Here is a 21840-nt window from a genome sequence, read left to right as displayed (position 1 = left end):
TATTAAATGATAAAAATAAAATTCAGAACATACAAGTACCCATACACACACACACACACACACACACACACACACACACACTGCCCGCAGCTGGGTTTAAATTTCGATGGGAAATGAAGAGTGTAGAGCTGATGTGTCAGTGACTCAACAGGGACCAGCCAGACCAGCGAACACAGGTCAGGGACCTGGGCCCAGCCCGGCTCCACAACAGACGTGCTGAGGGAAGTTTTTAAGATTCTTATGAATCAGTCCTTTCTCTGGGCCTCAGCTTTTCTCATTCAGATAAGAAATATTTACAGAACACCTGCCACTGGGCTGGGCTGGGCTTTAATGGAGTCAAAAAATGAGTCATTGTCCTTGGCCTCAAGGAGATTCTTGGTCACTCTGGAAGAGAAAGGCGGTGACCAGAGGCTGTCTGAGGTCTCCTCCTGCTTTAACAGTCTATAAATCCACTAGTTGAAAGATAAGTTCATGCTTACTACCTTTTATGAATGTGTGTGAGGTTGCCTGAGTTCACAAATATTTTAGGTTGCAGGAAACAGTCATGTGAAATTGGAGTACTGAAAATATTTCTCTAAAACAGCAAAGGAAATCACAATCTCTGTTTTTCTCAATTAAAAACATCAGTTAAACATTCCTTTATTTCCAGACTAAAGTGTAAGTATTGAAGTATTGCTATTATGTTCAACTAGAGGCCCAGTGCACAAAAATTTGTGCACTGGGGGGGGGGGTGCCCTCAGCCCAGCCTGTGTCCTCTCACAGTCTGGGACCCCTCGGGGGATGACCACCTGCTGGCTTAGGCCCGCTCCCCAGGGGATTGGGCGTAAGCTGGCAGTCAGACATCCCTCTGGCAGTCCGGGAGCCCTCAGGGGATATCCACTTGCCAGCGGGGAGCAGGCCTAAGCTGCAGTCAGACATCCTTAGCTCTGCTGAGGAGGCGGGAGAGGCTCCCACCACCACCGCTGTACTGGCAGCCATCAGCCTGGCTTGTGGCTGAGCAGAGCTCCCCCTGTGGGAGTGCACTGACCACCAGGGGGCAGCTCCTGCATTGAGCGTCTGCCCCTGGTGGTCAGTGTGTGTCATAGTGACCAGTCATTCCCAGTCGTTCTGCTGTTAGGGTCAATTTGCATATTACCCTTTTATTATATAGGATAGAGGCCTGGTGCATGGGTGGGGACCGGCTGGTTTGCCCTGAAGGGTGTCCCAGATCAGGGTGGGGGTCCCGCTGGGGTACCTGGCCAGCCTGGGTGAGGGGCTAAGGGCTGTTTTCAGACTGGCCACACCCCCTTCAGGGTGGGGGTCCCCGCTGGAGTGCCTGGCCAGCCTGGGTCAGGGGCTGATGGCTGTTTGCAGGCTGGCCATGGCCCCCAGCCACCCAAGCTCCCAGTGGAGGCTGGCTGGAAGCAGGTATCTGGGATTTATTTATCTTCTATAATTGAAACTTTGTTGCCTTGAGCAGCAGCCATAGCCGGCCAGGGCAGGTGGAAAGCTTGGCTTACTCCATCGCCAGGGCAACCAAGCCTCCTCTTGCTCCAGCTCCGTGCCTGCCAGCCGCCATCTTGGTTGGGTTAATTTGCATATAGTCGCTCTGATTGGCTGGTGGGTGTGGCATGGGGTGTAGCAGAGGTGCAGTCAATTTGCATGTTTCTCTCTTTTTTTAATATATATTTTATTGATTTTTTACAGAGAGGAAGGGAGAGGGATAGTTAGAAACATCGATGAGAGAGAAACATCGATCAGCTGCCTCCTGCTCACCCCCTACTGGGGATGTGCCCGCAACCAAGGTACATGCCCTTGACTGGAATCGAACCTGGGACCCTTCAGTCCGCAGGCCAACGCTCTATCCACTGAGCCAAACCAGTTAGGGCTGCATGTTTCTCTTTTATTAGATTACATTACTTTTAATTCAGTGTCTCCCCCAACCCTAACCCCACCCCCCTCCAAAAAACCAGTGAGTACTTACTATTACTCTCTTCTCTTGATAGTAATTATTAGTTTATAATATCAGTGCTGCTGTGTTAGCTTTCATTTACATGTATAGAGGCAATTTTAAATGAGTACATTTTAAGACAAATTTGAAGTTCTTAAAAATAAGAGAAATAATCTAAAGGGAGAGAGAGAAAGAGTAGGAAGGAGAGTGACTTATAAGGAACAAAGAAGCTAAGTTAATGTAGGAAGCAAAATGTAATTGTGGTGGACAGGATTAGGAAGAAAGTTTAAAGACAACACTAAAACAAAAAAATTTTTTTTTAAAGAAAGAGAAATGTGGTAGGAAACAGCCAGGAGGAAAGTGAGGTGGCTCTTTGCCTCTGTAAGCCCCGCTCTGTTTTATTCCTGTCCCACATCCCCCATACAGAGACACCCTGTCCCAGTGCCCTTCGGCTTCTTTCTGAATTGTGCTAAAGGCCCATGAGAACCAGGTTCAATGGTCCTCTGATGCCCCCTGCAGGGTTCTCAAGGCAATTTGCTCTTTTTTTTTCCCCTTTTTTCTTTCATTTTTTTTTTTAATTTGATTTACCAGACCATACTTAACCTTTGTATAGAAACCTGGGTCCAATAATGACTTAGAGCAGTGATGGCGAACCTTTTGAGCTCAGCGTGTCAGCATTTTGAAAAACCCTAACTTAACTCTGGTGCCGTGTCACATATAGAAATTTTTTAATATTTGCAACCATAGTAAAACAAAGATGTATATTTTTGATATTTATTTTATATATTTAAATGCCATTTAACAAAGAAAAATCAACCAAAAAAATGAGTTCGCGTGTCACCTCTGACATGCGTGTCATAGGTTCGCCATCACTGACTTAGAGCAACGACAGATTTCAACAAGTATGGTCCTGGGAATTACTTTCATATCAGGCTTTGGCATTCCCCATATTAATGAAATGAGAGATTTCATCATGATTTATAAAAGACTGGCTGTGTAGTTTGCTGTGATTTAGTCAAAATGCATGGACCTTGTTAAGAAGACCTGGCTTTGAATTCCTTTCCCATCACTTACTAGCTGTGTGGTCCAGGGAAAATTCATTAATCTCTTGTTAATCCTTGCCTGAGGATATCTTGCCATTGATTTTTAGAGAGAGTGGAAGGGATGGGAAGAGACAGAGAAACATCAAAGTGAGAGAGACACATGGATTGGCTGCCTCCTGCACATCACCCTGGAGGTACGTGCCCTTGACTGGGTTCAAACCCAGGACCCTTCAGTCTTTGGGCCAACGTTCTATCCACTGAGCCAAAACGGCTAGGGCTGTTTCCTTGCATTTAAAAGGGAGCTATCGCCCTAAGCGGTTTGGCTCAGTGGATAGAGCTTCGTCCTGCGGACTGAAAGGTCCCAGGTTCGATTCTGGTCAAGGGCATGTACCTTGGTTTCGGGCACATCCCCAGTAGGATGTGTGCAGGAGGCAGCTGATTGATGTTTCTCTCTCATCAATGTTTCTTGTTCTCTATCCCTCTCCCTCTCTGTAAAAAACCAATAAAATAAAAAATAAAAAAGGGCTGCTATCAAGATAGATCTTATAGGGCTGCTATGAGAGTTAAATGAGATGCTATGGGTATATAAAGTGCTTCATTCAGCATCTAGTACCTGGTAGCTCCTCAGTAAGCTTTTATTGCTTTAGTCCAGTGGTTCTCAACCTTCTGGCCCTTTAAATACAGTTCCTCATGTTGTGACCCAACCATAAAATTATTTTCGTAGCTACTTCTTAACTGTAATGTTGCTACTGTTATGAATCATAATGTAAATATCTGATATGCAAGATGGTCTTAGGCGACCCCTGTAAAAGGGTCGTTCGACCGCCAAAGTGGTCTCGACCCACAGGTTGAGAACCGCAGCTTTAGTCCAAAGAGAAAAGTATATTGTTAAGAGCTCTACGTCCCTTGTGATACCAGAAGCCAATTCATAATAATAATTAGGTGTTACTCCGCTGCTAACAGTCCTTCAGTGCCTCCTCTCTTAAACCCTAAGCTCATTGGTATGGATGGTCATAGTCTTTCAGGATACTGAAGGCCCTGCCTGTTTCCCCAGCCTCATTTCTCCCTACACCCCCTCCTAACAAATACCCAAACCCCACAGAAACTACTGGTAATTCCATGAACTTGCCAAATGATTCCACACTCTCCTTTGGCATGAAAATCACTCTTAGATGCCCTGCCCCTGCATGTTCACTTCCGCCTCATCTGCTCCTGCTCACCCTCAAGGCTTAACTCAAACTTCACTTGCTCAGGGATTTAGCAACCCATACGAGAACAATTTCACTAGGAATCGACTGTAGCTTTCTTTTTCAAGTCTGTTAAGGCATTTGGATTAGTGTCTAATCCTAAATGGTTTTCTACAATAGTAAAGGCAGTATGGCCGACAGTAATGCCACAACTACAGAAGTGGATTTGTTTCTTGAGTCACATGTTGGTGCCTTAAAATCTGTATTGAACATTTATAAGTATTTATAAATGGTGCTGTTATTACTCATGGCATACCAAAGCAAAATAAGCTTTTTAAATTAGAATCCTGTAAAGAATGCTGCTTATCCGGTTCAGCTGATCCCACTCATTACCAGAATTTTCATCTAACAGCTTGGTCAGGTCCATCAATCCAGCTGCCTTTGCATTACAAATATGGGGATCCTTAACTCTGAGTTCAACAAAAGCAATATTGAAAAAGAACAACCCAGCATTCTGTAATAAAACCAACATAGCAGAATCTTCTCAGGAATGCATCATAACATCCATAAAACTCTACATTTGATGGTGTAGGCACCACAACATATCACTTTCTCCATGCATTCCATCTATAAATAGAAATGATAATGGCAATTTCACACGATTATCCTAGTGATTAAGTGCAGATAAAAAGTGGGGACTTACCAGCATCTAGATGGTGTTTGAATCCAATAGAATTGATGAAATAACCTGGAGAGAAAAAGTTGAGGGAGGGGAGGGAAAGGGCCCAACCTCCTTCTAAATGTTTCCCATTCATTTGTTCATTCACCAAGCATTTTCTGAGTGTCTATGGTCTGCCAGTTACCATGCTAGACACCAGGGATGCAGAGACATGGAGAAAGCTTATCGTCTCCTAAGGGATTCAGCACAAAAATATGTGCTTAATTACAAACGATGATAAGTGCTTTAAAGGAAAAATTCCAACTACTATGAGAGAAAATGGGACTGAGGACCAAATTCAGATGAAATAAAATATTGTATGTAAAGCAATTTAGCACAGAAGCAGACACACAGTAAACACTTTGGTCAAGGACAGTCCCACTAAGAAAGTGACAATTATGCTGAGACCAAAGGATTAGTAGGAGTTAGTCAGGTTGGGAGTCAGGGGGAGATGGGAAGGGCATTTGCCAGCTGAGGAACAACACACAAGAAGGCCCTGGGGCTGCTAAGAGCCTAGGGTATTCCAGGACCTGAAAAGGGACCTGTGTGGCTAGAGCACGACAGTTAAGAAATTACAACAGCCTCTACCTGGCTCCCCAACGTAGAAATCTCCTTACCATATGTGATTAAAATGACCTGAAGACCCACACAACAACACTAGATACTAAATCAAGATGGTAATGATACAAATGAATTGTACCTGCCTGAAAATGAGACTGAAGTCTACGGGTTCTCTTCCCAACCTCCGTTTTCAATCATCCTTCTCCTACTACACAAAGGAAAGGCACACTCTTCATCCAGAATCTCACTTCAGGTTGCCAATACATTCTTCCTGAGGAAAAGTCCAATGACAACAAACCTGAGAGAGATTCACCAAGAATATTAAATGAGGCAGCAACTTGTCATCATCCAGGTTATGTATAAATGCAACTTAAAATGTATAAATTTAACCTAAAATTCAGAAGTAAAATGGTTATCAGAGAGATACCTATTAATATCATTATTTGAGTTTAAAAAAGACAGACTTTTTCTAATAGAAACCCCAATTTGGCTGACTGTTTTTCCAGTGAGGATTAATTTCGACAATTAATTCATATGGTGAGCATTTTCCAAAACTTGAATGAGCTAAATCTGCAGCCCCAACATTTTGATGAAAATAAATTGAAAGTGCATATTCATTATACGAGTCACAAAAGATTATGAACCTTACAACTACTTAAGTTTATGAGGAAAATCTTAGATATCAACTTTAATAAGTACAAGAATATAAAATTTTTCAAAATTATTTTAAGGTTATGCTAGCAAAAAACAAAATGTGGAGACCACTAGCTTACATGAAAAACTTAAGAGTATCTGCTACCTAGATGGGGTGGGTGGGGTGTGGAACAAGGAGACATCAAGAGGAATCCCTAGATTTATAACCAGGAAATTTAAGTTTGAACGCCACTCAAAATTCTTGTATGTTCATGGTTCATTAAGGCACATCAACGCCAAATGGGGGGAAAAATGATAAAAATAAAATTGTAAAAGCATCCAGAGGAAGAAGGCAGATCATGTATAAAGATAAGAGTGACATCAGATTTATTGCCAAAAATAATGCAAGTGATAATAATATAGTAGAGGAATATCTTTAAAATACTGAAAGAAATACTGTCAACACAGAATCCTATACTTGGCAATAATCTTTCAAAAGTGACAGCAAAAAAATAATGACATATTCAAACACATGAAAGCTGAAAAGAATACATTACCACACTACAGACTACAAGAAGCCACAGAAAACTACACTGTAAGAAATATAAAGGATGGCTCAGGCAGAAAAAAAATGAGCCCAGATGAACCCTGGCTGGGTGGTTCAGCTGGTTGGAGCGTCATCCCATACATCATTAGGTTGTAAGTTCAACTCTGAGTCAGGGCACAAGCCAGCTTCTGGGGAGACCTTCTTTGTAAAGGACAGAGAAGGCCAGGTAACTTCTAACTTCGTGATTCCTACGGAAAGAGAAGGTCCTGGCAATAGTAAAAGCGGATATACACTCTTTTGCGTTCTCACAAGTAAAAGAGGAAGCAGAGGCCAGGTGCAGTTCAAGTATCTGTACAAGGTGTTAAGGGGTGGAGGGGAAGTTTGAACTCAGGTTTGTCTCCAAAGCCAGAGATAACACATCCTTCAGATGTTCCTACGATTTCGAGTTCTATTTGGAGAAGACTTCAGGACTTTTAGCTCCGCGGAAAGGTTTTAAGAGGTGGACAAGGGCATTTTAAGCATACACTCTGCACCCAGAAAGTTCTCGGGAAGCCAGTACCAGGGTCTTGCCCATGGCCGCCTGAGGAAACACTAGATTCCTGCAATGCACTGTGTGTGCTCCTACCCGCCCCAGGGCCTTCAGTCTTCTGCCGGAGGGCCCCTCGCTGGGGAACAAAACCGCGCTGAGCTGGGCAGCAAGGGAGCCGGCGGAAAGACGGCGACTCCTGCACTCGCAGCGCGCAGGCGCCAGGGGTCGCTGTGCCGCAGCGGCGGGTCGGGCCAATCCCGCCCCTCCCTCCGCTCCCGCCCCGGCGCCCCTCGCGAGCACGTGGCCTTGGCGCCAGGCTCCGCCCCCCTGTCACGGCATTAAGAGGAGCAGCGGGCGTGCCGCCGGGAGGGTCGGCGATCGCCGCGGGCCGGGCCGAGTCCCCGCGCGCCCTGGGAGCCATGCTGGGGCGCTGCGCCGCGCGCGCGCTCGGGGCCCTGCGCGGCCTGCGGGAAGGCGCGCCGCCGGCGAGGAGCCCAGGACCCTCGCGGGTGAGTTCTCGGGGCGGAGAAGTGGGCGCTGTGGCGACACGGTCCGTCAAGAAGGCACCTTGAGCGGTGCACGTGTTATCTCAGCCAACTGATGGCAGAATCCAGGCCCAGAGGCATCCGCGTTCGCGGCCGCAGGACCTTTCAGCCCCGAGGTTGAAACCAGGAGAGACCGCGTAGGAAGGTGACGCCGTTTTGAAAGCGTGCAGGACGTTTGACTCTGGTGTGTAAGTGAAGGACTTCCCCTGCCACTAATGTTAATAAGGGAAGGTTACGTTATTCAAACAAGGTCACGCCGCAAACACGTGGCAGGGTTGCGTCGGAGGCTGGCTCTTACCGTTACACCCTGCTGCACTCTCTCCCCCGGGTTCAACCCTAATTTCCTCTGCTTGGCAGATAACCAGACCCTGTCTAAGCCAGTTTCCTCATAGGAGTTAAAGGAGATAATGCAAGCAGAGTGGTTCACACGGGGCCTGGCGTTAATAATAAAGAGATTATTGTCTTCTATCACTGTTTTTATACCACCAAGTTTTATTTCATTGGTGTAGTCAATATTCACTTAATTTGGAAGAAATGTGAAATTTCAAAATTAAAAAAATACATGTACTGCCCGGCCTGTGTGGCTCAATGGTTGAATGTTGACCTATGAACCAGGAGGTCACAGTTCAGTTCCTGGTCAGAGCACATTGCCTGGGTTGCTGGCTCCATCCCCAGTGTGGGGTGTGCAGGAGGCAGCCGATCAATGATTTTCTCTCATTGATGTTTCTATCTCCTTCCTTCCTCTCTGAAATCAATAAAAAGTATATATATATATACTTTTTAATAGTCTGATGGTTTTATTAACAAGTACATAATACATATATTGCATACTGTATATAGTATATGAGGACTGTACAGTACAAATTTATGTTCACAGTTTGACATGACAAAATGTTATTACTGAATTCCCATTGGACTTCAGAGTAGAAACAGAGAAGGTACATTAAACATTCACATCTTTAGTAAGAAAGATTACCAAAATGTTTCAGTATTTGCAAGTATACTAATGCATGCTAAAAACCTTTACCCATTCAGTCTTATTAGCTTATAAAATATATTACACTTTATTAAAAATTTCTGCATAGTTTATACTAGTATTAAAGTACTGTAAATGTAATGATCCTGCTATACTTGCAGGTATGGTTTAAGAGATGCTAAGCAGAAAGATTATTTTGACCCTCTAACACTAAGTACATATCAGCAAAAAAAAAAAAAGTGCTAGTATTTGTAAAACTTAATATTGTAGCCCTCGTTTAATGCATGGAAAATGGCTTTGCAAATGTATTATTTCATAAGTGGATTTGCAATCATTTAGAAATTGTTAACCTTGTTAACCTTGACCAAGAAGAGAATATATATATATATATATATATATATATATATATATATATATATTGCTTAAAATGTACTATGTGCTATAATGAAGTACTATATCGAGGAGGGAACCGCTCTGTATTGAGCAAGAACTGGAAGCTACTGTAGCTTTCTTTTAAAGAATGATAAAGTGCAGATTGTTAATCCTGTATCATCTTACACTTTAGAAAAGAAAATGTCCTGGGCTGATTTTACAACAAAGATAAATCCGTTTCCTTAATTCAGTGGTTCTCAACCTTCCTAATGCAGGATGGATCTCATACAAATGAGGACTCCAAATCCTTGAAGTTTGATTGATCCAGAAGGCACTGTCCTGACTGATCAGAATGGAGCCACTTTGGTCAGTGAAGATGTTGATGGGAATATAGCAATATGGCTCCTACTGGATGGGGAAAGCCTCAGTCCTATGGGTTGAAATAGGATTCCAGGAGCTCCTTTATAAGGGCTGGTTCAGATGGCAGAAGACAGTGCAGGCAGTTCAGTGCAAGCACGCTCTCACCTCCACCTGCACCACCCCACACTTTAGGAGGAAAGAGGGGAAGCTAATGGCCTGCTACTCAGAAAAGCCAAGGACTCAGAAGTCTTCTGGACTTGATTGGGCTCTGACATAAGGAAATGCATGACTGTGCACCTGCCTAGATAGAATCAGTGATCTCAAGACCATCTTGCATATGAATGAACAGGAACCAATCAATTACTTCTTAAGACCACTTTGAAATCTTACTAAAAGCAGTTCATTTTCCTGTGTCATTTCTACCTTCCTCTCCCATACTATGTGGCTAGGAAGCCCAACCTTTGACCTCTGTTATTCAAAATACATACATGTGATTGATTCTACCTGCTTCATTTTTGCAAGTCCAATAAAGCTGACTCAAATGACGTTTTTAAATCATAGCAGACTTTTTTCTCTTTTTCTGGCACCAATCCAATCGGGTAATCTATTTTTCCCCCAATACTCCTAGGATAGTTGGCCTGTGTTACCACACCTTTGGTAAAATTTCTAAAATCAAAGCATAGAATATTTCTTTATATCAATGAGACTCTTTGAAGAGATGTGTCATATAATTTTTTTTCTTAGCCTTCAGAGAAGGAAAGCAGTGGGAGTCTTATTCAAACTGCTTATAGATAAAATGAGTAATTCTTTCCATATAACCTCAAGCATACATCTTTACACCATTGGCCATACGCTGGCCCCAAGTCCCATAGCCAAGCCTTTGCCTCTCAGTCTTGCTTATCTTCTAGAAAAGAGATCCCTCTCTTCTGTCCCAAATCACCTCCACTGGAAACCTTGAGCTCACGTGCTTGTCTTCCTTAGTGAGTGTGGTACCACCTATCATGGGAATCTTGCTGTTCAGGGAACTGCTGGGGTGCCATTCCCATTTCCCATCATGAGTTCCCCTCTGGCTGGGAGTGCTTCAGAGGTGTACTCATTGGGTGGAAACGGGGCGGGAGTTGCTGGGGAGAAGCTTATATGTGGTTACTAGATGCTGAAACCCAAGGGAGCAAAGAAGCTGTGCTTAGAAAACAGTGCCACCCAAGTCCACGGTGGACTCCCAGCCTAGAGCAAGGCTACTTGGACAGGACAGGCAATTTTCTACCATTAACCCATTTGTTATATTTCTTAATTTATATAAGCCCTTCATTTCTTTAAGTCAAATAAGCAGAGCTCTTTTTATCCAGTTCTGAAGAATGCACTCCAGGGGGCTGCGTTTGGGTATCGAGTTTGAGTTTTTCCCATAGCCGACACACACATTTACATATAAGACAAAAGGCAAATGAAAATATACCCACAAAGAAGAAAATTCAACTCCTGCAGGACAACCAGACCAGAGAGTCTCACCAGAGGATGTGTCGGATTGCCCAGCAGACATTCCTCAACCCCAGAGTTAGACAACCCAACCAGAGACTGTCACCTAAGGGTGTCTTGGATTGCTCGCAGGCGTTTCTCAACCCGCCAACCAGCGGACCACTGGTGGTTCGTGAGGTCCGAAAGGTTGGCGACCGCTGCTCTAGACCCTAGAGGTAAACAGCCAGACCAGGGATCATCACCTGAGGATGGTTTAGATTGTCCCACGGGTGTTTCTCAACCCTCGAGAATTAAACATAACGCTGTTCCCTGAATCTAATGTCCTGGAGGCTGTTCCTGCTTAACCAACCACAAGCTCAGTGCACACCAGGACTGAAATGACCTTTCCTACAACCCTATGCCCCAAATAGAAATACTGATTAAAGCAACCACAGGGGCTGACCTACCCACCTCCCTGTCGAAGCACTGAATGAAACAAGTTCAGTAGGCCATTTCACTTCACTGTCAAGGCAGGCTAGGCAGCCATTCCAGTGGTCAGCACCCAGTTGGAGTACCCTATAAAATAGATCCTCCATCCAGTTGAGACACAGGTGAATAAACCTTAGACAAGCTGCCACTGCCAACTGCTTCACCAGTGTCTATACCAGGCCAAGAGGGAGTTCTTTTAAGAGAGTCCCGTCTGGTCTGGCTGGTATGGCTCAGTGGTTGCGTGTCGACCTGTGAACCAGGAGGTCATGGTTCAATTCCTGGTCTCCTGACTGGGTTTCTTAGGGCTTGATCTCCAGTAGGGGCGTGCAGGAGGCAGCTGATCAATGATTCTCTCTCATCATTGATGTTTCTATCTCTCTCCCTCACCCTTCTCTGAAATCAATAAAAATATATTTGCAAAAGTATGAGTAATGACCGTAAGTGACAAAAAGAACTGCAAAAGGCATGGTTATAGATCTGATTATTTGCAATTGATAAAGAAATTTGCTCTTCTCTGTAACATAATATTTTAAGATACCAAATAGAACCCCTCCTAGAATCCCCAATCTGAGATGAATACCTCTTCCCTGTGCTCTGGCTTCCTATGCATACCCCACTGGTAGCACTTTTTACATGGAAAAAACTGTCTATCCTTCATTTATCTTTATTTCCAGTACCTGGCTCACCTGTGCTTGATTAAAGTTTGAAAAAAAGGGGGCGGGGGGGGGCGGGATCCACAGACCTGGGCTTGATGCTGCCTCTTCCAGTAGCTAGTTGGGTGACACTGAGCAAATCATTTACTTTATCACAATCCCCATTTTTCCCAGGGAGGTTGGACCAGATAATCCTTGAAATTTGCTTCCATTCTGAAATGAATGCTTCTGTGAAGAGGAAAAGCAGCAAAATAGTCTTAAAAATAGGCGAATGTGTTATGACATAGAATGCACCTCCCATTACTCTTCCTTCTCTTTTCTTTAGAGGTTGCTTTCTTCTGAGAAGGTCTCTGAGAAGGACCATTCTCTCCCCAAACCCTGCTGGAGCAAGGACATGAGGCTCCTCTTTGACCAGTTCATGAAGAAATGTGAAGATGGCTCCTGGATACATTTGCCTTCATATGAGGATATAGCAACTCAACGGAGTCAAGACTTCTCAACCTTTATTCATGGTAGGAACAGCAATTCACCCATAAAGAATATTTAAATATTGTCCTGGCTGGTGTTGCTCAGTTGCTTAAGCATCCTCCCATGCACCAAAAGGTCATCGGTTTGATTCCTGGGCTGTGCAGGAGGCAGCTGATCAATGTTTTTCTCTCACATAAATATTTCTCAATATGTATCTCCCCCGCCCCCCCGCCTCTCTTTTCCTCCCTCTCTAAAATCAATAAAAACGTATTTTCAAAAAGAATATTTAAATATCAAATATAAAACTAAGAAGAGATTGAAGCACGAGTTACCACTTGAAAAGGAGAGGAGTGTAATGCAGGGGTTTCTATAGTCTCCAGTTTTATAGACCAGAAATCTCAATGAATTTTGCAGTTTGTGGGGAGGCGTAAAGCCTTTTGCCAAGAATAAGACTGCCTCCCACTGGCATCCTCCTCACCATTAGCAGGAGTGAACAAAAGACCCCAGAGAGCCTCCACCCTCCCACAGCCCCAGCACTTCTCTGTGATGGCATCTTTCTCATACGTGTTTCTCATGTGCCCATCCAGCTTATTTCCCGACAGCCTCCGAGCAGATAAACAAAGAAAAGCTGTCACAGGGCCGGATCTTCACCAGAAGCTTTGAGGACGGCCTGGGCTTTGAGTATGTGATGTTCTATAATGACGCTGAGAAAAGGATAGTTTGTGTGTTTCAAGGAGGCCCCCACCTGCAGGGAATGCCTGGGTAAGAGTGCCGGCCTGAAAACGGGGGTCTAAAGGGGTGTGATTCACACACACTGCCCCTGTGTGTTCAGGGACTAGACTGGAGGCATTAAAACGGTGATGTAGAGACATTCGTTGACATGGAAAGATGTTTGTAATAAGTCACAAAAGCATAGGAGACATAAGGCAACAGTATGATTTGAGAGAGTATCATTGGCATGTTAACAGTGGCTTTGTCACTAGAGGGCCTCATAACTTTTTATTTATTTTTCATTTTCTTTTGTTTACCTACATTTCCTAAATTTTTACACGATGATGTGTATAGTTAGTTAAATGCAAACAGCAATTTTCTAAATTATATTTTAACGTTTTGCTTGCTTGTGATCTGATTACCTGGTGTATTATAAGTACTACACCATTATGGTATGAACACAGGAAAGTTGGGGACATGGATATTTGACATTCAGTACACTGAACATGGACAAAGTGGACCTTTCTTAAGCAAATTATGTGGAGATGCTTGGATAATCTCCCCCCCTCCAACCCCCCCGGCTAAGGGACTCTCTCTTTTCAGACTTTTTTGAAACACTTCTCTTTTCCTCTTATTATAACTAGATTTTTTCATGGAGGTGCCATTGCAACCATGATTGATGCTACTGTTGGTATGAATGCGATTGTATCTGGGGGGATCGTCATGACTGCCAATCTCAACATCAATTTTAAAAGGTAAATTCATGGGTATTCTCACTACTTAGGTGTCATAGGTCAGGTTTACCAGCAACAGAGCCTGAGACAAAGATGTATGTGCAAATAATTATGAAGGCGGTGCTCCCAGAAGCAAGCTAGCAAGGCAGTGGGAGACGCAGCACAGGGAAGGGGAAGAAGCCAACGGAGGTTGAGCTCACGGTCCCAAAAAGGGGAGCAGCTGCCTGATCACACATGGAACTTTGGAGTGAAACATGTGCCTCAGAATTGGCCCTACCTCAGGCAAAGGAACTGGAGACTTCACATCTCACACATCAATCACAGGCTAAGTCATAAGGAAATCCTACCTGGGGACCATAAATTCCCAGGCATGTCTCATCGTGAGCAGTAAATGAATCAATCCATGTAAACTCCCAGCACAGTATCTGGCCGCATAGTAGGTACTCAGTAAATGTTAGCGGCTTATTATTATTATTATTATTATTATTATTATTAACATTATTGTTATCATTACTTTTACTTCTAGCAACAAGGCACATCTGTGCCAGGGCAAGGAATAGCTACAAAGGTCCCTGATTCCTATCCATGGAGAATAGTGCTAAAGATCCGAAAAATATTAGACTGTTCCACCTGTGCCATGTTGAGCGGGATGACCTCACTGCTATAGATCGCTTTGGGTACTGTGGACCTCTTCAAATTATGAAGTCTTTCAACCCATAAACATGGGATATCTTTCCATTTATTTGTATTTTTAATTTCTTTCAGCATTGTTTTGCAATTTTCAGTTTTTGTGAATCAGCAAGAAACAATGAGTAACATCTCCCTTAGATCCTCAGGGACTTAAGGTATGATAATCAGATACACAATCTAACAGAACTGTGTATGAGGTGTTTAAAGAAATAAAAGATGAAATCACAAAAAGAGAATTTGCAAGTTTTTGGCCTCCTTAGTTAAGTTGATTCCTAAGTATGTTAGTTTTGATGCTATTATAAATGAAATCGATTTTTTAAATTCCCTTTTCAGATTGTTCATTGTTAATGTATAGAAATGCAGCTGATTTTTGTGTGTTGATTTTATATCCTGCAACTTTGCTGAATTCATTTATTAGTTCTAACAGTTTTTTGTGGAATCTTTGGGGTTTTCTACATACTAGATCATGTCACCTGTGAACAGAGATAATGTACTTCTTCCTTTTCAGTTTGGATGCCTTTTTTCCTTGCCTAATTGCTCTGGCTGGGACTTACAGTACAATGTTGAATAGAAATAGCAAAAGTGGGCATACTTATCTTTTTCCTCATCTTAGAGGAAAAGCATTCAGTGTTTCACCATTGAGTGTGGTGATGTTAGCTGTGGGCTTTTCATATATAGCCTTTAGTATGTTAATTTAATTCCTCATGCTTAGCACATTAAGATAAACTTATCAAGATAAATAGACAAAGCAGCTAATGATTAGTGGTGGCTAGCAGCTGCAAGATCAATATTTCAGCATTTCTGTAACGCATCCATGGCATATTGGTTGGGAAGCTCTGGATTAGGCTTTTTCATGCAACATGGCAGACAAGAAATTTCAAAGGACATTTTCCTTTCCTAACAATTAGATCCTGTGTCAAATTCACAAGGAAACAAACCACCATAAGTGAGAATCAGCACGAAACAATGAGTAACATATTTAGATCCTCAGGGACTTAAGGTATGATAATCAGATATACAATATCACAGAACTGTGTATGAGGTGTTTAAAGAAAGAAAAGATGAAATCACAAAAAGAGAACGCAACAAGAAATTATAAAATTATTAAGCAGATTTGCCACAGAAATTAAAATTTTTAGAAATGAAAATGTAATTGTTTAAAAACAAGCACCCCCTCAGCTGATAGGTTAAAGGGCTATTTAAACACATCTGAAAGTGAACAGAAATATAGAACTGAAGAAATTACCCTGAATCCAGCACAAAGAAAAAAAAAGAGATGGAAAATATAAAATAGAGGTTAAGCTATAGAGGACAGATGAAAATGTATGTGATCTATTCAGAGTCCTCGAAGAAGAGAGGAGAGAATGGAAGGGATCCAGTGTTTGGAGAGAGAATGGATGAACATAGTCTCAAACTAAAGAAAGTCATGCACAACATGTATCAAGCAAAATGAATAAAAATAAATTCATATCTAGATATATTACAGAGAAATTAAAGAAGATGAAGGCAAAGAAATCTTTAAAAACAAGAGATACACAGGTATCCATAACAGAGCAGTCTTGCTTCTTAGAAGCAAGAGGGCACCATTGCACTGGCAGTAAGCTCATCGGTAACAATAGCAGAAGTCAGAAGACCAACCTCTTTAAGGAATGTTTATCTAGGATGGTCACACCACTGACATCAGGTGTCATACGCTTGATCATCTCTGAATGTCACAAAAATCTGATAAAAACGGATTTTTCCCCCTTTTTTTCTTTTTTCTACAGACCTATCCCCCTTTGTTCTATTGTTTTGATAAATAGCCAACTTGATAAAATTGAAGGAAGGAAACTGCTTGTGTCCTGTAATGTTCAGAGCGTTGATGAGAAGATCCTATACACAGAGGCAACAAGTAAGGAGCTGCCACTCCCTTTTTTTGGTTTAGTTTGGTTTGGTTTGGGTACTTTTCCTTTGGGGGGTTTGTTTGAGTGAGGGTTTTTTTTCTGGGCCGATTTTTGTTGTTTTGTTGATTGTTGGTTTTGTTTTGTTTTTTTTGCTTTGGTTTTATAAGCCATACATGCCCAGAAAATTTTAATTTCCTGTCATTCAAAGAATAAGTTAAAGGTATTCCATACACATGCCAGTAGGGAGCTATTTGCCAACATTTATCAAAATTACAGCATCATATATATATACCCTTTGACCCATTTCCAGGACTTAATCCCACAAGTGTACTAACTTGTGCAAAATTACAATGTATGCAGTTGCTCTAGGGTTCCAGTAATTGTGTGGTTTATGCAGCGTTATTTGGGATAGCACAAGATTTGGCAAAACACAGATATCCATAGATAGGGACTGATTAAAAAGATAACAGGTCATCCATAAACTGTATTGTGTGTGCCATAAAAAGGTACTGTGGGCCCTGGCTGGGTGGCTCAGTTGGATGGAGTGTCCTCCCAAGCACCAGAAGGTTTTCTTATTTTACATGAGAAAAGAATTCGCAACATTTTACTAGTGTCTTGGAGATGCAGGTCTCTTCCTTCTGGGATCTCTATAGCAGTCTGTTAGAAATGCTCACATAGAGATGCTCCCCAACCGCATCCGGGGCACAGCGCAACTCCCCGCTCCCACCTTTGCAGGTGGGGGACCCTTGAAGCCTCACTTTTACTCACTTCAGATTTAGACAAATTAATTTAGATATCCAGTGCTTTTTGTTTGTTTATATTTTTTCTTGTAACGAATCCCAGATGCAGAGGTTTGGAAATATATATTTCTCCTTTAGGATACACAGTCATCATTGGTACATGAATGATCATCTCATTTATTCATTCACTAATGTATCTGTTTTTTAATTGAATAATAAACACCCTGGAACCTATCATCAAACAAGAACCAGAATCTTAATAGTTTATCCCTGCCCAATTACTTTTCCTCATCTCATTCTCCTGCATTTCCTCCAGAAGTAACTCTGGTCTAGAATTTTGGGGGTTTTATTCCTTTGTACCTTATTATTTTTTTAAAATCAAGAATATAGGTGTACCTAAGGAATATATTGTTTAGTGTTTGCTTTTGAACTTGGTAGGAAAATTTTGTGCTGCATGTGCTTGTTTGGGATTTAATTTTTTGTCACTCAGCTTCATGGTCCTGAGGTTCACCCATGATGCTGGCTATGTAGTTTGCCCGTTTTTACTGCTGTATAGTATCCCACTGTCTCACAATGGATTTATCTCCTCTTCTGATGGTGGGCCTCTGACTATTATGAATGGGGCTGCTACAAACATTCTTGGTCATGTCTGCTGGTGGTGTGCATGGGCCGGCTCTTGGCATGAACTGAGGAGTAGTATTTCTGGGTTGTAGAGTATGAGAGTGTTCAGTTCTACAGGGGAATGTCAGATTGTTTTCTAAAGTGGTGCCAGTTTACACACCCACCAGCAATATATGAGATTCTGTTGATCCCCATCTTCTCTAGCAGTTGGTAAAATCAGACTTCTGGATTTTTGCCAATCAAATGGTTATAAAATTGTATCTTAGTGTGATTTCGATTTGTATTTCTTTGATCACATACGGAGTTGAGCATCTCTTCATATATTTATTGACCATATTTGTTTCCCATTCTGTGGCATTCCTATTTGTTCAGCCTCTTTTATTGTGTTTTTTTTCTCATTTTTTCTGGTTTATGTTTATTATGTTATACTAAACTAATCTTTTTATTGAATACATAAACTGCATATATTTCCTTTTAGTATGTAAGTTGTCTTATTTTCTTTAAGGAGTATTTTTTCTGAACAAGAGTTTTTCATGTTAATATAGTCACCTTTATTAACTTTTTTCCTTGATGGTTAATGCTTTTTGTGTCTTGTTTAAGAAATTCATTTAGCCCCTAAGCATCAGCTATTTGCAGGAATGATGGATGAAAGAAGCAGGAGGAAGACCATGAATAATTTGAATCCGTAATCAATTTAAAAACTCCATTCCAGGCTGTGGTTTATACTTCCTATCTTACAAAATCTTTCAGTATCCTAAAGGTACCAGATGGCCCGGTTGTAATAGTACTTCCTTTCACTTCCCTGACTCTCTGTAATGAAAGTGGTAATGAACCATGAAATGACCAAGTGGTAGAGGATCTGGTTACCTAGGGAAGGTAATACAGTATTGATATCATCAAAAGTTGATTCATAATTTTGCTGAAAAATGAGAGATAGACTGAAGGTACAAATATGAATCTAAATGCCTTTCTTTGAATACATATTTCTACTTAGAGAAGTCTCATGAGGTTGAAGTCAGTTGACTTATAATCATCTTCTGGTTTTTTGTTGTTTGTTCATTTAGGCTTATTTATAAAGCTGAATCCTGAAAAAGAGTTTCACATAAAAGAGCTTGTGTTGAATTCTGCTCCACCTGCTTAAGGCTCTCTGTCCTTCACAAGAGGCTGTGTTCCCCAGTCCTGCTCTGCTCGCCCACTGTGAGCCCCTATACGGTGAAGCCTGCTGACACTGCCTTTATGAACAGTCTTCTGAATGCAACTCGAAGAGCTCCGTTTCCACCTTCTACATTTCCTAACACAGAAGCACTTCCTATGAGAGTATCAGCAATGTTAGAATTGCTGTGTCACCTGTAAACTTGAAAATTCCAGAAAACCAAATGAAGGAGCAAATATGTGCATGCATATTTGCATGTGTGTCTAATGTGTGCATGCATGCATTCATGATTTGTAAATTCCAAAGCTAATCTTGTTGTATCTAAAATCTTTTTGAGCCTGGCCGGCGTGGTTGAGTGTCGAACTATGAACCAGGAGTCATAGTTCGAATCCTGATCAGGGCACATGCCCGGGTTGCAGGTTTGATCCCCAGTGTGGGGCGTTCAGGAGGCAGCCGATCAATGATTCTCTCTCATCACTGATGTTTCTATTTCCCTCTCCCTTCCTCTTCGAAATCAATAAAAATATATTTAAAAAATAAAAATAAAATCTTTTTTACTATAGTAGGAAACACAACTAGTTCCTATAGGAATAGATTCCTCAGTGCAGTTCTCTTGGATTCTAGGGATAACACCACTGTGCCATCTTTAACATGGGCAGTGCAGTTGTGTCTTTCCAACAGCATAGTTTCTCATCACTGGAAGGGACCTGGTTTTGTTTCCTGTGTGTCTTAATCTATTCAGCTGCTATAACAAAATACCACAGACTGGGGAACTTATAAACAACAGAAATTTAATGCTCATGGTTCTGGAGGCTGGAAAGTCCAAGATCAAAGCGTCAGCATGGCCACCTTCTGCTGGAGGCTTGCTTCCAGGTTCATAGCTGGCACCTTCTCACTGTGTCCTCACATGGAGGAAGGGGTGGGGCTGGGATCTCTCTGGATCCTCTTTTATAAGGGCACTAATCCCATTCATGAGGGCTCCATCCTCATTAGTTAAGAATCTCCCAAAGGCCCCACCTATTAGCACCATCACATTGGACATTAGGGTTTCAACATGAGAATTTGGGGGCAACACAAACATTCAGACCATAGCATTAGGGCTGCCATAACAAAGTACCACTAACTGGATGCTTCAAACAACAGAAACTCATGGTCTCACAATTGTGGAGACCAGAAGTCCAAAACCAAGGCGTCATCGAGGCCATGCTCTGAAAGCACCAGGGAAGGAGCTATTCTGAGCCTCTCTCCCAACTGCTGGTAGCCTCAGGCCTCCCTTGGCTTGTAGACACAGCGTGCCTCATTTTATGGTGTTTCACGCTATTGCGCTTTACAGATACGTTTTTACTCACTGAAGGTTTATGACAATCCTGTCTGGAGCAGTTCTCATAGGCACCATTTTTCTAACAGCATTTACTCAGCATTAGTCTCTGTCACTTTTTTTTTTAATCCTCACCTGAGGATATTTTTTCCCATTGATTGTTTTAGAGAGAATGGAGGGGAGGAAGGAGAGGAGAGAGAGAGAGAGAGAAACATCGCTGTGAAAGAGACACATCAATCCGTTGCCTCCTGCACACGCCCCAACTGGGGCCAGGGATTGCACCCGCAACCCTTTGTTCCAAGGGCCGACACTCTAACCACTGAGCAAAACTTGCCAGGGCTCTGTGTCACATTTTGATAATTCCCACACCATTTCAAAATTTTCCTTATTATATTTTATAGCAATCTTTGTGTTACTATTGTAATTGCTTTAGGGTGCTGTGAACTCTGGCTATAGAAGATGGTGAGCCTAATAAATGTGTGTTCTGACTGCTCCACTGACTGGCCATTCCCCCATCTCTCTCCCTCTCCTCAGGCCTCCCTATTCCATGAGACAGCAATATCAAAATTATGCCAATTAACCCTATAATGGCCTTAAAGTGTTCAAATGAAAGGGAGAGTCATGTCTCTTTAAATCAAAAGGTAGAAATTATTGAGGTTAGTGAGGAACGCACATTGAAAGCCAAGATACACTGAAAGCCTGTACCAAACAGCCATGTTGTGAAATCAGAGGAAGTTTTTGAAGGAAATTAAAAGTGCTGCTCCAGTGAACACACGAATGGTGAGAAAGCAAAATAGCCTTATCGCTGATGTGGAGAAAGTTGTAGTGGTCTGGGTAGAAGATCAGACTGAGAGGGTTGTGTGGGCCCACACTCGGTGTCTACTCCTTTGCAAACCCTAGTAACCAGGTGGTGAGGGCTGTTCCCTCCCACTGTGTTCCAGGTGCTCACCCACACCTGCCAAGGTGCCTGCAGGCCAAGCCTTCAGCCACAACATTCCCTTGGTCAAAACCTAATAAAAAAACACACAAACCTAATCCAGAACAAGGCCCCCTGCAACAAGAGTCCCAAGAGCGTAAGAGCAACCAAGAAAGTGAGTTCCTTTGTTTAGGGCAGCGGTTCTCAACCTGTGGGTCGCCACACTTTGGGGGTCAAGTGACCCTTTCACAGGGGTCGCCTAAGACCATCGGAAAACACATATAATTACATATTGGTTTTGTGATTAATCACTATGCTTTAATTATGTTCAATTTGCAACAATGAAATTGGGGGTCACCACAACATGAGGAACTGTATTAAAGGGTTGCGGCATTAGGAAGGTTGAGAACCACTGGTTTAGGGGATTAAATGGTCCAAATTTCACACCCTTGCAGTGGCCGTACCCATTCTGGCCAATGACCTATTCCCAGCTGTGACTGACAGACAAGGACCTTCCTGGGGTCACCCCAACATTACTGGGCATGCGTCTGTTCTCCCTGTCTGTCCCTTCTCCCAGTGATCTGCAGGGAATAGATCGGTGGCTCCCTGGG

General features: G+C 42.5%; 1 protein-coding gene across 1 annotated transcript; it reads left to right on the top strand.

The window, feature by feature from the left end:
- The first annotated feature begins 7223 nt into the window (after window positions 1-7223).
- THEM4 (thioesterase superfamily member 4) lies at window positions 7224-20805 on the top strand. The gene is given in 7 exon segments (XM_036344111.1): window positions 7224-7481; window positions 7484-7657; window positions 12321-12507; window positions 13051-13225; window positions 13819-13929; window positions 16365-16489; window positions 18907-20805. Coding segments are annotated over 7 exon segments (1107 nt in total). The 3' UTR covers window positions 18984-20805.
- Window positions 20806-21840: the final 1035 nt, after the last annotated feature.

Source organism: Myotis myotis, unplaced genomic scaffold, assembly GCF_014108235.1.
Source record: "Myotis myotis isolate mMyoMyo1 unplaced genomic scaffold, mMyoMyo1.p scaffold_m19_p_18, whole genome shotgun sequence".
Lineage (NCBI taxonomy): Eukaryota > Metazoa > Chordata > Mammalia > Chiroptera > Vespertilionidae > Myotis > Myotis myotis.
This window is presented reverse-complemented; position numbering and strand designations above follow the sequence as displayed.